The sequence below is a fragment of the Balaenoptera acutorostrata genome, chromosome 17, assembly GCF_949987535.1.
Source record: "Balaenoptera acutorostrata chromosome 17, mBalAcu1.1, whole genome shotgun sequence".
NCBI classification, from domain to species: Eukaryota; Metazoa; Chordata; class Mammalia; order Artiodactyla; family Balaenopteridae; genus Balaenoptera; species Balaenoptera acutorostrata.
In genome coordinates this window covers 32,935,230-32,953,493 of record NC_080080.1, presented here as the reverse complement: position 1 = coordinate 32,953,493, position 18,264 = coordinate 32,935,230, and the positions used below count along the sequence as shown (strand labels likewise).

Below are 18,264 nucleotides of genomic sequence, written 5' to 3'. Positions count from 1 at the left end.
CAAGCTTTTGCATAGCAAAGTAAACCATAAACCAAAACAAAAAGACAACCTACAGAATGGGAGAAAATATTTGCAAATGACAAGGGCTTGATTTACAAACAGCTCATACAACTCAACAACAAAAAAACAAACAACCCAATTGAAAAATGGGCAAAAGACCTAAATAGACATTTCTCCAAAGAAGAAATACAGATGGCCAATAGACACATGAAAAGATGCTCAACATCGTTAATTATTAGAGAAATGCAAATCAAAACTACAATGAGGTATCACCTCACACTGGTCAGAATGGCCATCATTAAAAAGTCCACAAATAACAAATGCTGGAGAGGGTGTGGAGAAAACGGAACCCTCCTACACTGTTGGTGGGAATATAAGTCGGTGCAGCTGCTATGGAAAACAGTATGGAAGTTCCTCAGAAAACTAAAAATAGAATTACCATATGATCCAGCAATCCTACTCCTGGGCATATATCCAGACAAAACTATAATTCAAAAAGATACATACGGGGTTTCCCTGGTGGTGCAGTGGTTGAGAGTCTGCCTGCCAATGCAGGGGACACGGGTTCGAGCCCTGGTCTGGGAGGATCCCACATGCCACGGAGCAACTGGGCCCGTGAGCCACAACTACTGAACCTGTGCGTCTGGAGCCTGTGCTCTGCAACAAGAGAGGCCGTGATAGTGAGAGGCCCGTGCACCGCGATGAAGAGTGGCCCCCGCTCGCCGCAACTAGAGAAAGCCCTCGCACAGAAACGAAGACCCAACACAGCCAAAAATAAATAAATAAATTAAAAAAAAAAAAAAAAAAAAAAAGATACATACACCCCTGTGTTCATAGCAGCACTATTTACAATAGCCAAGACATGGAAACAACCTAAATGTCCATCGACAGATGAATGGATAAAGATGTGGTACATATATACAATGGAATACTACTCACCCATAAAAAAGAATGAAATAATGCCATTTGCAGCAACATGAATGCAACTAGAGGTTATCATACTAAGTGAAGTAAGTCAGAAAGAGAAAGACAAATACCATTTGGTATAACTTATATGTGGAATCTAAAATATGACACAAGTGAACCTATCTATGAAACAGAAACAGACTCACGGACGTAGAGAACAGACTGGTGGCTGCCAAGGGAGAGGGAGTTGGGGGAAGGATGGAGTGAGAGGTTGGGGTTAGCAGATGTAAGCTATTATGTATAGAATGGATAAACAACAAGGTCCTATTGTATAGCACATAGAAGTATATTCAATATCCTATGATGAACCATAATGGAAATGAATATTAAAAAAAAGAATGTGTATATATATGTAAAACTGAAGCACTTTGCTGTGCAGCAGAAATACATTATAAATCAACTATACTTCAATAAAAAAAATTCTTTTTAAATCAACTGCTCAAGTTTTAGAGAAAATTGGATCCTTTGGCCTTTCGAAATTCTATAATTAACTAACTTACTTATTTACCTAAAAATATCACCAATATCTACAGGAAACATTTGAACAGGGCACACAGAAGGTGCTGGTGATGCCCAGACAGCTCGCCTTGCCCCTGCCTTTGGGATGCTTCCAATCTAGTCAGGAAGACAGACAGATGCTTAGACAAAAAATAACAATATGTGGTAGCTTTTGGTAAGTGCCAAGGGCACCGGGCACGCAGTGCCTTTAGAGAATCATGGCCAGTTTCTCTGCCCTCGTCTATTACGAATGCCCAGTTTACCCCTCTTCTCTATGGCAAGGGCACTGGAGGGGTTGGGAAAAGGGTCTTAACTTCCTTGAAACCAAACTACCTTTCTGAAGTAGCATAATCTCTGTTGTTTCTAATGGACCGTGACTTTGAACAGTTCTCGAGACTTCTGGAGAGTGACCTGCTGTCTTTATCTGTTAGGCATGCTTGCCCTTACTCTGAAGTGCTTGTCCCTATTGGAAGGACGGACTGGCAAAGAGGTGCTGTCACAAAAGGCAATTTTGATCTTGAAAACAAGATTTAGACTTACTCATTAGGGCCAATCTAATGTAGGGCATAAAATGTTTATTTAATTGCAGCTTACCCATGTTAGATTTAAACAAATGGTTAGTTAAATTTCTTGAGACATCTATTGCCAAGTGTGCTCTGTTAATCTTGTAGAGGAAGAAAGATATTGCCCCAGGTAATTTAATAGAACTTCTTTTTCACCTCTAATGTTAATGGCTTATAAAAGAGTATCACATTATGGTCTAAGTCACTATTTCTCATCTAACGAATCTTAGCTTGGTGGCTGTATTTTGTTATAAGCGTCATTATGATGTCCTCATTGACTCCATATTTGTTGTCAGTTACGTTGCTCTTTGACAGTAAGGTACAATAATTCTAAACACCTTCATAGTGATAGATCTCTTTTACTGTTCTACTCAGGAAGTAAAACCTTGTCCTTCCTCTTAGATCCTATATCTGCTGCTTTCTCTGTTAGAACCTAATCAATCCTAATTATAATACGGGATATGTTGACATATTCACACATCATATATTTTGTCTTAATTCACCTAAGAGAAAGAAATAAAAATATCTTCTTCTTTTTTTAATTTTTAAATTTAATTTTATTTATTTTTTTATACAGCAGGTTCTTATTAGTCATCAATTTTATACACATCAGTGTATACATGTGAATCCCAATCGCCCAATTCATCACACCACCATCCCCACCCCTCCACAGCTTTCCCCCCTTGGTGTCCATACGTTTGTTCTCTACATCTGTGTCTCAACTTCTGCCCTGCAAACCGGTTCATCTGTACCATTTTTCTAGGTTCCACATACATGCGTTAATATACGATATTTGTTTTTCTCTTTCTGACTTACTTTACTCTGTATGACAGTCTCTAGATCCATCCACGTCTCTACAAATGACCCAATTTCGTTCCTTTTTATGGCTGAGTAATATTCCATTGTATATATGTACCACAACTTCTTTATCCATTCGGCTCTCGATGGGCATTTAGGTTGCTTCCATGACCTGGCTATTGTAAATAGTGCTGCAATGAACATTCGGGTGCATGTGTCTTTTTGAATTACGGTTTTCTCTGGGTATATGCCCAGTAGTGGGATTGCTGGGTCATAAGGTAATTCTAGTTTTAGTTTTTTAAGGAACCTCCGTACTGTTCTCCATAGGGGCTGTATCAATTTACATTCCCATCAACAGTGCAAGAGGGTTCCCTTTTCTCCACACCCACTCCAGCATTTGTTGTTCGTAGATTTTCTGATGATGCCCATTCTAACTGGTGTGAGGTGATACCTCATTGTAGTTTTGATTTGCATTTCTCTAATAATTAGTGATGTTGAGCAGCTTTTCATGTGCTTCTTGGCCATCTGTATGTCTTCTTTGGAGAAATGTCTATTTAGGTCTTCTGCCCATTTTTGGATTGGGTTGTTTGTTTCTTTAATATTGAGCTGAATGAGCTGTTTATATATTTTGGAGATTAATCCTTTGTCCGTTGATTCATTTGCAAATATATTCTCCCATTCTGAGGGTTGTCTTTTCATCTTGTTTATGGTTTCCTTTGCTGTGCAAAAGCTTTGAAGTTTCATTAGGTCCCATTTGTTTATTTTTGTTTTTATTTCCATTACTCTAGGAGGTGGATCAAAAAAGATCTTGCTGTGATTTATGTCAAAGAGTGTTCTTCCTATGTTTTCCTCTAAGAGTTTTATAGTGTCCGGTCTTACATTTAGGTGTTTAATCCATTTTGAGTTTATTTTTGTGTATGGTGTTAGGGAGTGTTCCAATTTCATTCTTTTACATGTAGTTGTCCAGTTTTCCCAGCAGCACTTATTGAAGAGACTGTCTTTTCTCCATTGTATATCCTTGCCTCCTTTGTCATAGATTAGTTGACCATAGGTGCATGGGTCTATCTCTGGGCTTTCTAGCCTGTTCTATTGATCTATATTTCTGTTTTTGTGCCAGTACCATATTGTCTTGATTACTGTAGCTTTGTAGTATAGTCTGAAGTCAGGGAGTCTGATTCCTCCAGCTCCACTTTTTTCCCTCAAGACTGCTTTGGCTATTCAGGGTCTTTTGTGTCTCCATACAAATTTTAAGATTTTTTGTTCTAGTTCTGTACAAAATGCCATTGGTAATTTGATAGGGATTGCATTGAATATGTAGATTACTTTGGGTAGTGTAGTCATTTTCAAAATATTGATTCTTCCAATCCAAGAACATGGTATATCTTTCCATCTGTTGGTATCATCTTTAATTACTTTCATCAGTGTCTTATAGTTTTCTGCATACAGGTCTTTTGTCTCCCTAGGTAGGTTTATTCCTAGGTATTTTATTCTTTTTGTTGCAGTGGTAAATGGGAGTGTTTCCTTAATTTCTCTTTCAGATTTTTCATCATTAGTGTATAGGAATGCAAGAGATTTCTGTGCATTAATTTTGTATCCTGCAACTTTACCAAATTCATTGATTAGCTCTACTAGTATTCTGGTGGCATTTTTAGGATTCTCTATGTATAGTATCATGTCATCTGCAAACAGTGACAGTTTTACTTCTTTCTTTTCTTTACTTCTTCTTTTTCTTTGTCTTTAATTTTTGCCAGTTTGACTACTATGTGTCTCGGCGTGTTTCTCCTTGGGTTTATCCTGTATGGGACTCACTGCACTTCCTGGACTTGGGTGGCTATTTTGTTTCCCATGTTAGGGAAGTTTTCGACTATAATCTCTTCAAATATTTTCTCTGGTCCTTTCTTTCTCTCTTCTCCTTCTGGGACCCCTATAATGCGAATGTTGTTGTGTTTAATGTTGTCCCAGAGGTCTTGTAGGCTGTCTTCATTTCTTTGCATTCTTTTTTCTTTATTCTGTTCCACAGCAGTGAATTCCACCATTCTGTCTTCCAGGTCACTTATCCGTTCTTCTGCCTCAGTTATTCTGCTATTGATTCCTTCTAGTGTAGTTTTTATTTCAGTTATTGTATTGTTCATCTCTGTTTGTTTGTTCTTTAATTCTTCTAGGTCTTTGTTAAACATTTCTTGCATCTTCTTGAGCTTTGCCTCCATTCTTTTTCCGAGGTCCTGGATCATCTTCATTATCATTATTCTGAATTCTTTTTCTGGAAGGTTGTCTATCTCCACTTCATTTAGTTGTTTTTCTAGGGTTTTATCTTGTTCCTTCATCTGGTACATAGCCCTCTGCCTTTTCATCTTGTCTATCTTTCTGTGAATGTGGTTTTTGTTCCACAGGCTGCAGGATTGTAGTTCTTCTTGCTTCTTCTGTCTTCCCTCTGGTGGATCAAAATATCTTATTTCTGAGTGAGTAGGAACTAACTTTTTCACCCAAAGTCACTAATACTGACAAAGACCATTGAGGTCAATTATTTGATTATTATTATGTTATCGTTATTATTATTCTTGCATTTAAAACAAAATAAGGTTTAATGATAAGGTTAACTCATTTACTTTAAGGAAGGATACACACTAGATTGAATCTGATGTAAATGATTAGATTCACCAATCCCTCACACTGCCTCCAAGTAAAAAAGTTAAATGTTCTCAAAAAGATGTTGGGTACTACTTATTTAAAAGAAATCTTTAACATTACCCTAAGAGCATAATCATTAAGCCTATGGTAATGGAAGAGGTGGTGGTATGCATTTATATAAGTATTAATACAAAGTTCATACATCAGAGAATTTATAAGGTCAGTTTTTTAAAATATTGGATTGGCCAAAAAGTTCGTTCAGTTTTAAGTAAAAATAAAAGACATTTTTCATTTTCACCAAGAACTTTATTGAACAATGTGTTCATTAACCAAACGAAAATTTTGGCCAACCCAATATTACTTTCAAGGATGCCCAATATCTTTTTACATTTACAAAAGTGCTTACATAAATAAAACATTCCAAACTTGTTTTAAATTGTAAGCAAATTTGTTTAAAATTAATTATTGTAGAGATTTATTAATAACTATATTTGGCAAAGTTAGTGGGGGAACCTCAAAAGATGAAAAAGCAGCTTTGAAAAGATTCCCATATAATTATGGTCAACGCATGCAGAGCTTTTGAAATGAGAACTTTGTTCAATGACAAGTTAATTGTTTGTTCTTAATAATATATCATGGGGAACCACTCTATCTGTGAAGTTTAGTAAGCAAGAATTGAAGAGATGAATATAAAATATCTATTTGGACAAGCACCGATTAGCAAAGTCAGTCCATGAACTATTGCAGGAGAGCACAGGAAACACAAGGAGGGTAACCCGTGATATTCATAAATTTATTACTCACATACACATTAGAAATCAATGCTGTGCTTGGTAGAGCTTATGCATAGCTCTTTAAGAGATTTTTTTGTTGTTGTTAAACAAATATTGTATTTTAAAATCACAAGAAGAAAATAGTCAATACAGATTCTGAAAATGAGCTTCACAGCGACTAGAAGGTGGCATGAATGAAAAAGTCAATGATTGCTGGTGAGATTGTGGAAGATTATTTTTCATATTTCGAGTTTTCTAATGTGCTATGTTGTGGTATGTGATTAAGAAGCCAGACCTTCAGGCAGCAGCTTTTAAAGTATGCAGGTATATACTGTCCTATGGGACTGCAAGTGTATGCCTCGCTGGCCACCATCTCGAGGTGTCCCCCGGGGAAGCAGTCCCCCAAATTGGGACTCCAGAGGAGTGTACAAACTCCTGTCTGTGAGCTATAGCAAGGCAGAGGGAGAGCGCAAAGATGCCTTACACTAGCCTACCTTCCCTGAGAGCACATCCACGTCCGTAAAGCCCTATAGGTGGGCCTGCACCTCGGACCGGAGGTCCAGGACCAGCAAAGAGGCTGCACTCACAGAGAGCCTGGGGAGGGTGCCTCAGACGGCTGTCTGCGCACTGCCCCAGGTGGCAGACCAAGAACCACCTTGCAGATTACCATACTACCAGGGGACCCAGGGACGCCAGCCCCATTGGCCAACAGAGCCGGGCAATCAAGGAGTGGCTCCTGGGCGGCAGCCAGACGCATATAAAAGCTCTGCTCAGGGGACCCTGGCCCCTGGAGGCTGTGGAGGGAGAGCCAAGATGGCAGCCGCCAGCCCCCACCCCTACCCCCAGACCTCCAGCAAATGCCTGTCTGATCAGATGCCTGAGCCCAGGCCAACGCCAAGACCAGCACATGGGCCTCTCCCCCTACAAGTCCCGGCACCCTGCATCCACGCTTTGCCCTGAGCTTTGGGGCTGGTGCATCCCAGTGCGAACCCTTTAAGAGCCCAGGTCCGAAGAGCCTTGTGGGGCTTGTGGACAGATCCCCCGTTAGTTTTCAAAGCTAGATGTTTTGGGGGCCCGTCTCTCAGGTGCAGATCTTAAAAGTAGGAGGTGCCCAATGCGGGGTTTAAAGCTTTTGCTCCTCAGTGAGAAGCTGTAGGTCTCCACACAGGGGTCAAGGAGGAGGAGGAGAAAGAGGAGGAAGTGGGGTTTATGGCGAGATTGTATCCCAGCCTCTCCTACCGGGGGCTTCCGTGTGGACCTTCTCTCGTGCGCTGGATGCTAGGAGTGGCTCAGCCAGTTTTTAGGTTTCTTCCAGAGGAAATTGTTCCATGTGTAGTTGTAGACTCGGTGTGTCTGTGGGAGGAGGTGAGTTCAGGGTCCTTTTAGGTCCCCATCTTGAATGGGAAGCTTGTAAATCTCTTTTATTTTTTTTAACAGTCCTGATTGACTTTTTTTTTAATTTTTATTTTATATTGGAGTATAGTTGATTTACAATGTTGTATTAGTTTCAGGTGTACAGCAAAGCGATTCAGTTATGTATACACATATGTCCATTCTTTTTCAGATTCTTTTTCCACATAGGTTATTACAGAATATTAAGTAGAGTTCCCTGTGCCATACAGTAGGTCCTGGTTGATTATTTATTTTATAAATATATAAACAGCTCATCATCAAAAAAGCAAACAACCCAATCAAAAAATGGACAGAAGATCTAAATAGACGTTTCTCCAAATAAGACATACACATGGCCAAAAAGCACATGAAAAAATGCTCAGCATCACTAATTATCAGAGAAATGCAAATCAAAACTGCAGTGAGGTACCACCTCACACTGGTCAGAATGGCCATCATTAAAAAGTCTACATATAATAAATGCTGGAGTGGGTGTGGAGAAAAGGGAACCCTCCTACACTGTTGGTGGGAATGTAAATTGGTACAGCCACTGTAGAGAACAGTCCGGAGGTTCCTTAAAAAACTAAAAATAGAGCTACCATATGACCCAGCAATCCCACTTCTGGGCATATATCTAGAGAAAACCATAATTCGAAAAAAGAATGCACCCCAATGTTCATTGCAGCACTATTTGCAAGAGCCAAGACATGGAAGCAACCTAAATGTCCATTGACAAAGGAATGGAGAAAGAAGACGTGGTACATATATATAAAGGAATACTACTCAGCCATAAAAAAGAATGAAATAATGCCATTTGCAGTAACATGGATGGACCTAGTGATTATAATACTAAGTGAAGGAAAGCAGACAGAGAAAGACAAATACCATATGGTATCGCTTATATGTGGAATCTAAAAAAATGGTACAAATGAACTTATTTACAAAACAGAAACAGACTCACAGACATAGAAAAGAAACTATGGTTACCAAAGGGGAAATGTTGGGGTGGGGGAGGGATAAATTAGGAGTTTGGGATTAACATATACACCCTACTATATATAATTATTTTATTTAATTTATACTATGGGAGAGGAACTGGTTAATAAAATGAATGCGGGTTGAGTGTGGTTATATATGTATATTTAAAAGCCTGTTATATTAGGCTAATGTAAACCCTGTACAGTGGGGAGGAAAGATTTAAATTAATGCGTCTCTGAAACCACCAAACTTTCAGGGTACAAAGTACCTTTTGATTTTAATTGCTAATGGTTGCAGTGACATTTTTAAAAGTTGGAAAGGACAGGGAGATGAATAACAGGGTACAGGGGATAGTAGCCTTTTATGATCAAAATTTTGGGTGTCTATGAACCTCACTTTTTAGTCAAAAAGCAGAAGTTAGTCAGATTTGTATTTGAGGAAATTTTGCAAATGCAAATGAAAGCAAAAAAAGCAATGAGAGAAATAAAAGCATAACTAAACACAGTAACTACAATTAAGGCAGAAAGTGTCTGCACTGCTTTACTGGACACTGAGGAAATACATAGTGTGGTGTGTGAGGTGCCCTCGCCCCCAGCCTCATTCAGCAAAGACAAGGAACAATGTACCCACTGATCACCGAGTGGGACTCAGGAAGAGGACAGGTTAGAGGACGTAAGGGAAGACCAGGAAGGACTGAGACAAAGATACGAACATCCATCCCTTCATGACCTTACAGTGTAGTGGTTCCCAGAGCTGATTAATCATCAGAATTATCTTCCGACGTTACAAAATAATGTAAAGTTATGGATTCCCAAACCTAAACCCAGATATACTAACTAGAGAGTCCTGGAAGGGTCCTGGGAATCTGTCTTCTAAGGGTCTTCATGGGCAATTCAGATAATTAGGCAAATTGGTAAACACTGCTTTAGAGAAGTGTAGCCAACTTTGGAGAGGAGGAATTGTTGGTTAAATAAAAACACATCTATGTGGTATCTATGTAATTAGTTGTGTGGACATATACATAAGACTTCCATTCTACAAGTTGCTGAAGGAGCTATTAAATCCATCAAGTTTAGCCAATAATGCAAAATGCTAATTGTCAAAAAATATACTATTATGTTCTGCAGTCCAACTCCCCCACTTGCGTAAATGAGCACCCAAAGGAAAATAAAACCCATGATGGCATCATGAATTAGACAACTGTAACCAGTATTTAACTATTTATCAAATATGATTTGGTATCCAATATTATTTTTTAATTCAACTCTTTCAATTTAAGGGATGGTATATCACATTTTGAAAAATAGAAGGTAACCTTGACTATGACAATCACACGGTACAGAAGAAAGAACAGAGATTTTTAGAATGGGGAAGGCTGGATTCAAACCTTAGTCCTGCTAATTATTAGTGACATGAACTTAGGCAACTTGGCTTTTATCTCTCTTAGCCTCAGTTTTCTTATTTATAAAATGGGGCTTAAAAGAGCAATCTGATAGCATCTTTCTGAGAATTAAATGGGGTGACACATAAAAAGTCTCCCCCAATGAGACAAATAAATGTTAGCTCTTTCCTTTTTCTTCTTTCCCATTCTTCCCTGCCAAACCCCACTTTATTCAACATTGATATTAGGGTCTGATACAAAAAGAATAAAAACAAAAAACAGAATTTCAACTAGGCTTGATATACGATGGAAATTGGCACACTTTTTTTGTGAAGGGACTGATATTAAGTCTTTCAGGCTTTGCAGTCATGTGGGTCTGGTGCAACCCCCTCACCTCTGCCACTGTAGTGAGAAAGCAGCCATAGACATTCAGTAAAGGAATGAGCATGGCTGTGTTTCAATAAAACTTTATTTGCACAAAGAAGCAGCAAACTGGATCTGGTCTGCCTGAAACGCAGGAAGACTTTTCAGAAATCCATGAGTTGATGCAGGACATGATGCAATGCCAGAAAAAAAAGGGGGGGGGGATCAAAATCCCTCTTTTCTTTCAAAGTTAGAAAAGAAAAATGGGATCAAAATCCCTCTTTTCCATCAACTAGCTGGATGACTTTGCAAAAGTCACTTCACCTTTCTGAACTGAATTTTCTCGTCTATAAAGATAAAGGAGCAGGGATACGGAATCTCCGAGGAAGCTGCCATCTCTTAAGGTCTATGATTCTTCGGGAGACCACAGTCTCCTGGAGAGAATCACCAATAAACTGCCACCCAAGTTTCAGTATTTGATTTGTTTGTTCTTTTATGGTTGATCAATGAATCATAAAGAATAACAGACGCTCTTGGGTCATAAGTATGATTCATTTGATGAAAGAGGGAAAAGATAACATTTGGTAAAAATAAATGTTTTCTCTCCAGACACAAAGAAGCAATCAGAATAGTTATTATATTCTAAATGTCATATGTAATTTCTTATGGTTTAAAGTCAGGCTGCAATGTCAGTTGCCTGAAGACCTGAAAATTGAAAGACTTTCTTTTTCAAAGCAAACAGTGCAGTCACTCTAAATGTGATATATTAATTAGTGAAAGAAATTGATCAAAATTCTTTTTCCAAAAGGAAACCATTGTAGTGATTGTACACAAAGAATAAGAGTGCTATGTCTTGCAAGTCGAAATGCTAATACATACCAGAAAATAAATAATCCATTGTTTTAAAATATGATACAATGAAAGAAAAAGAATGTTGAGTTAGAAATTACAGGAACTGACTCCTAATTCTGACTCTGCTATTAACTAGCTCAGCCAAGGCAGTTCTGTCTCTTGAGTCAAATCAGTCCTTAGAAATCATAATAGCTATGATTTATTGAGCCCTTACTAGATACTAGATATTGCTTTTGGTGTATTATTTCCATTAATCCTCACCAAAATTTCATGAGGGAAGTTCTGACGCTGTTGCTGTTTTGTAGGTGAAGAAACCAAGGCACAGAGAGGCTAAGTAACTTGTCTGCACTGTGTTCTGGAAACAATATTTGAGCATAGTTACTTTCTGCCATGCTGCCTCCTGCAGCATGGTTCTGACCTATCGTTTCCCATCTCAGAGATTTGCATCATAGGTCCTGGGGAGTTAACATTCTCCCCATCGGGCATTCAGACTCCCCTCCAATCTGATCCCAGCCTATTTTGCCACCTTATTTCTCACTCCGCTTCTGCCCCAACCCTCCCTTTAGTCAAAAAGCTCTTCCCACCTGGCTTGCGAAGAGTCGCCGGCATTCCCCCTTCACACCTTTGCTCTCTTGGACCTCCTCATTGCACGCTCCAATCTTCTCTCCCCATTCACTTCCTCCCATTCTTCAAGTCCCGCCTCCTCAGGAAGTGAGCACTGTGGGAAGAGCACGGGTGGGAGTTAAGTGAATGGGGTCTTGTCCTGGCTTTGTCACCGACTCTGTGTGGGAACTGGGAAATGTCATTTAATCTCTCTGGGCCTCAATTTGGCGATCGATTGAGTGTTGGACTCCATTTGAAATTTGCAAACGTATCAACTACTATTCTTTTAAGCAGTAAACCCCCCTTCCTCTAAGTCACCTTTTTTTAAACCTATATATTTTTATTTTGTATTTTTTATTATGGTAAAATATATATATAACATAAAATTTGCCATTTTAACAATTTTTAAATGTACAGTTCAAAGCCTACAATGTATTTTTAAAATAGAAGTATAGTTGATTTTCCATGTTGTGTTAGTTTCAGGTGTACAGCAAAGTGATCCAGCTTTTGTTTTCAGATTATATTTCATTATAGGTTATTACAAGATATTAAATATAATTCCCTGTGCTATACAGTAAATCCTTGTTGTTTATCTATTTTATGTCTAGTAGTTTGTATCTCTAATTCATTCTTTATATCACCAGTTCCTAACCCAACAAAGACAGAGGTGCCATGCTTGAAACAGAGGCTGATGACCTGAAGCCAGCTTCCCTTCCTCTCCTCCGTCTCGGCAGTTCCCCAAGCACCTGAGGGATCTGAAAACAAAGCAGGAGACCCCAGACTAACTTTAGTCATTCATGTACAACCTCCACCATTTTTTATCATATTAGCATAGTGCATGTTCTATCGTGTACTTAAATGTTCTTTAAGTCAACTCAACATTTTTACCTAAATAAGTTCATTCTAAAAGGAAACTTCAAAAGTCAGAAAGAGAAAGACGATTACCATATGATATCACTTATATCATGACACAAATGAATTTATCTATGAAACAGAAACAGACTCACAGACATAGAGAACAGACTTGTGGTTGCCAAGGGGGACAGGGCGTGGGGAAGGGAAGGATTGGGAGTTTGGGACTAGCAGAGGCAACTATTATATACAGAATGGATAAACAACAAGGTCCTACTGTGTAGCTCAGGGAACTATATTCGACATCCCGTGATAAACCATAATGGAAAAGAATATGAAAAAGAATGTATATATATGTATAACTGAATCATTTGCTATACAGTAGAAATTAACACAACATTGTAAATCACCTATTCTTCAATAAAATAAATTTTTAAAAAACAAAAGGAAACTTTATAACACCACTGTAAATAGAAAAACAGTATCACCTTCCATAAATAGAAAGTAACTTATATAAACATCATATATACATTATTTATTATATACCCATATTTACATATATACATTAATATACACAATATATACATCTTAAATATACATATATAAACTATACATACCACACACAGAGACATACACACACACACTGAAAACAAAACAACATTATTACATTAACTCTAGCAAGATACTTGCCTGCCAAAGCCTGCAGCCTACTTTCTCTGTGTTAGCAGCTTGTAGAGCCCATGCCTAGGGGTTATCCCACTGAGGGGTGAGGGCCTGGGGTATTTAGACAACAAGACCTACCAGTCCCTGATTGTGGGCCACTGCTGCTTCTGGGTGGTATTTATTCCCTGGTGCATCTGGCTTTCCTCAGTTATGAAAAAAGCCCCCAGGCAAAGAGATTTCAGAGTCTGGCCACTGGACAGCGGGAGTACACAGAAGTGGTGAGGCCTGGGGGGGCCGTGGGGGAGGAGCAGGGCCTCCACACCATCTGCAACAGCTCCATCTCCCCCTCAGTAAAGTGAGAAGGTTGCCGTCCATGATGGCTGAGCTCTCTGCCGACGTTCAAGGCCTGCCAATGTCATGATGTGGTTCTCGTCCATAACGCATTGACAACGCTTTGCTTTCATTCCTGATTCCTTTTCTCCAATAAAATGCCTGTTCCTGGGGCAGGGATATTTATACAACTAGATAATAGTTTTGCTGAAAAAATCAGCCTAATTCTCCAGGTAATCTACTGAAAAACTGTCATTACTGTACTTTGGAGTCCAAAAAAGTCATGGATCATTAATTCAGCTTTAATAAATGAATGATTTCTCTTTGAATGTCTGCCCCATTCAGCCATGAAATCCTAGACAACTTCCAGAAAGCTGTGGCCCAGAACACCTTGATACCACTCAGAAGACTATTTTTAAGAATGCCCTATGTGCAGTAGTCTTTACAGGGTTTTTTTTTTCCTTCTCAAATGTTCTCTAGCTCGTGTAGATGACATTTATGCAACTCAGAGAAAGGCGCCTCAGCAGGATTAGTCAGCAGCCAGTCCTCTGATGCAGCTTCTGTGATCTAGTTAAAAATAGGAAAAGAGGATGTTGTGCATAAGTCATCCCCATCGCGCAGTATGGGAGAACTGACCACATTTTTGGTTTCCACATCCTGTTGCTTTACCTAAAAATAGATGAAAAGTCTGTCCCTGACTTTTTGGACAAGACCTTAGCTTCTGTGACCTAGGCTCTCTAGCCCTCCTAGTGCCTGGGTTTCTTTGCCAGGTTCTTTTCCCCCTGCCGTTAACAGTCCCAACTCTGGCCTTGGCCTCGGGCTCAGGGCCTCTGCCTTTCCTCACCTCCCAGGGCTGGCAGACTCCAGGGCCGGCAGGGGCCAGGTAGAGAATATAAGTTAGTGAAGCCGGCCAGGTAGATGGGCACATCAGCCTGTGTCTGCCTGCCTCACCTAAACAGAGGGCAGCTCTTCCTCCTTTCGCATAGATCCACGGACTTTTCCCAGAGCAGCTAGACAGCCAGAGTTTTAGGGGAGCTCGCTTACTCTTTTTTTTTTTTAAGGCCTTTTATTATTTTTTAATTAATTTATGTATTTTAATTTTTTATTAATTTTTATTGGAGTATAGTTGCTTTACAATGTTGTGTTAGTTTCTGCTGCACAGCAAAGTGAATCAGCTATACATATACATATATCCCCTCTTTTTTGGATTTCCTTCCCATTTAGGTCACCACAGAGCATTGAGTAGAGTTCCCTGTGCTGTACAGTAGGTTCTCATTAGTTATCTATTTTATACATAGTATTGTATATATATCAATCCCAATCTCCCAGTTCATCCCACACTCCCTTCCCCCCTTGGTATCCATATGTTTGCTCTCTCCATCTGTCATCTGTACCATTTTCTAGATTCCACATACATTGCTTACTTTTTAAATGTTAGTAATCAATTAAAAAAAATTTTTTTTGGCTGCGCTGTGTAGCTTGTGGGATCTTAGTTCCCAGGCCACAGCAGTGAAAGCACCAAATCCTAACCATTCTAACCATTGGACCACCAGGAAATTCCCAATAATCAATTTTAAAAAGTAAAGTTGAGATCAATCCATGAGCTGGTGGTTTGTGGCCTCGGCTCATACATTCTTTTTCGGGAACCGTGTTTGTTACCAGCTATAAAGCGGGGTTCTACAAAATCTACATGCTTCAGCCTAAAGCTTCCCACTTTCTTCCAGTCTTCTAATTTGGAAAGAATACAGGACGATGATAGGAGTCCTGGATTCTGACCTGGGCTCTGTCTGTCGCTGGCCGTAGGAGTTTGGTTGAGCAGTTTCCCCTCTGTGGGCCTCAGGGTGACCCTTGGAGTCAATGACTTTGAGAGTCCTACAAGCTCTATTAGCTCATGAGGCTGCTAGATCCCCATCATCACCCTCTTTCTTGCCCTTCTTAGTCTCAAAGATCAATTCCCCATCACGATCAGTGACCCAAATATTTTCCAGATTTTCTCAGCTTAGGAATCAGTTTTATTTGTAACTCTGCTTCTATCCAACACCCAACCATTTCCCTTGCTGCACATCCCTTGAATCTCCTTTTTTTTTTTCAGTGTTAACTGCCACTATCATTTCCTTACCAAACCATTGCATTTGCTCCCATCTCTACTCCAGCTTCTCCATCAAGCCTCATCTCTAGAACTCTCTCTCCCAAAATAACAAACAAAAAAATAATCTAAAAAGCAATTTGTGCGGAGCTTTTCCTTAGATGAGAATTTACAATGGTCATTTGTAATCCCCATTACTTATCACATCCAACCCCCAAGTTGCCTGCTGCCCTTGCAGATTACGGAGTCAACTCAAGCAGTCATGTTTAATTCACTAGCTGGGCATAGAGGGAGGGTGCAAAGCTGTGCATTATGGTCAGGGGTGTGTCTCTCAAGCAGCCTCTTATCAGGATGTTAGGCATTCATACTCCAGGAGGAGTTGTAAATATTTAGGCAGTAGCTCAAATATGATAGTCTAATATATTACGGCTAACAATGATACCAATGTCAGGGGAGGAAAAAATGTCTCTATTTTTTTTCTCATATCCAAGAAACAAACTGGGCAAATTCCCATTTATCCTTGGGGGATTTGAACCTTGGAGGCAGGACAAAATTCCCAAGTTTCAAACTTCTTACCTTTATTTAGTTTTCCAGTGGTGAATGTATTGGTTTCCTAGGACTGCTGTAACAAATGACCACAAATTGGAGGCCTTAAAACAACAGAAATGTAAGCTCTCATAGTTCTGGAGCCTGGAAGCTGAATTCAAGGCGTTGGCAGGGCCATGTTTCCTCCAAAGTTTCTAGGAGAGAATCTTCCCTTGTCTCTTCTGCCTTCTGGTGGTTACTGGCAATTCTTCACATCCTTTGGCTTATGGCAACACAAGTCCAATTTCTGCCTCTGTCTTCACATGACCTTCATCCTTCTGTGTCCAATATTCTCCCTTCTTTTAAGAACAGCAGTCGTTGTATTCGGACCAAACCTAATCCAGTATAACCTCATCTTAATTTGACTACATTTGCAAAGACCGTATCTCCAAATAAGGTCACATTGGCGGATAATGGGTATTAGGACCTGAAGGTATTTTTGTGGGGGACACAATTCAACCCAGTACAGTAAACAACCAGCAAAGACTTTCCCCTACAAGAATCACCCCTTGTACGGTATGTCCGGCATGCATAACCAACCCTTTAGAAAATATCTTCTACTGGGTTATAGCATAGCTGCACGGTTAGGATGAACTTTACACATCCTCTGATGCATTCTAACTCTAAATGCAGGCGTGAAAAGGGCAGGAGAAATCAGAATTGATTTTTTTCCTTTTTCTTAATTGAAGTATAGTAGATTTACAATGTTGTGTTAGTTTCCGGTACACAGCAAGTGATTCAGTTATATATATATTCTTTTTCAGATTCTTTTCTCATATTGGTTATTACAAAATATTGAGTGTAGTTCCTTGTGCTATATAGTAGGTCCTTCAGAACTGAATTTTTTTCCCTCTGCACAGCCAGAGGAAAGTTGTTCTATGGAACTTGGAAGTATATCTTAGCCACAATAAATGTTCTGCTACACAGAGTCTCACTGAGCATTGAGGAAAAGATCTAAATGAAGGATCCCAGCAATACACTGAGCTGAGCCATGAGGGACCTTATAAGTGAGAGACACCAAATGTAGGAATCCATTTGGTGCTTTATGGGAAGGTAAGGAATGATGAAAGGCTGCAAGTGAGGAACAGGATGAGCCGCTGGACCAAGGACAAGCCTACCCACACTGGTTACAAGTGGCAGGTGTGTGACAGACAGTTCTTCCAGCAGATGTGAAAATCCACCTTGAAAAGAAAAGACGAGGTGATCCTGAACCAGCATTAGTGGGTCCCATCTGAGTGTTTCTTAAAATAGTTGACAGCTGAGAAAGAGACTAAGGTCAAGACACACTCTTTAAATTGACCAAGATGTATTCTAAGAACAGATTAGCTAGATCTAGCTAGTGATTAGCTAGATCTAGCTAGTGATTAGCTAGTGATTAGCTAGTGACTAGCTAGATCACTCATTAAAGTGATGAAAACCATGTCGGGAGACTTAAAACACAAATGGACTGGTCTAATAAAAGTGACACAATAAAATGAAATTAAATATGTACTGTGACTCTTGTGCCTACATTTTCTTGGGATGGTGTTCACATCTTCTTCAGTACCAAGGGAGAGATTGCTGGTGGTCTGACCATGGCAGTGACCAGCAGGGGGTAGAGTCCGCAGAAGTAGGTGAAAGTTTGAGAGCCATACATTACTTCAGGAGCCAGATGCTTCTCCTGGAGACTCTTTTCAGGGCTTTAAAATATGCATGGAGAAAAAAGTTTTGAAAAGAGTCAGTGAAAATGGCTGACAAGGGAACTTGTTTCTTGGCAAGGAAGTTGTGGAGAAAATTTATATTTCTAGTTGGAAAAAAAATCATGCCATAATGTGTTTAAGTGCAATTTTTAAAGTTAATTTTCTGAGAAGACAATGTTCCCTTAATGTAAGACATTCTATATCAGACAGGATGTAAACACGGCTGGGAACTGACAGGGTTAGAAATCTGAATAAGATATGGCAATGCCTGGTA

At 39.5% G+C, this 18,264-nt stretch overlaps 1 protein-coding gene across 1 annotated transcript in view; it reads right to left on the bottom strand.

The window, feature by feature from the left end:
• DPYS (dihydropyrimidinase) overlaps positions 1–18,264 on the bottom strand; it is a 111,444-nt gene that overhangs the window by 4,800 nt on the left and 88,380 nt on the right. Inside the window, exon 9 of the mRNA XM_057531967.1 lies at positions 11,777–11,910. Within this exon, the coding sequence (XP_057387950.1) occupies positions 11,809–11,910 (102 nt within the window). The 3' untranslated portion in view covers positions 11,777–11,808. The remainder of the gene's footprint in view (positions 1–11,776; positions 11,911–18,264) is intronic.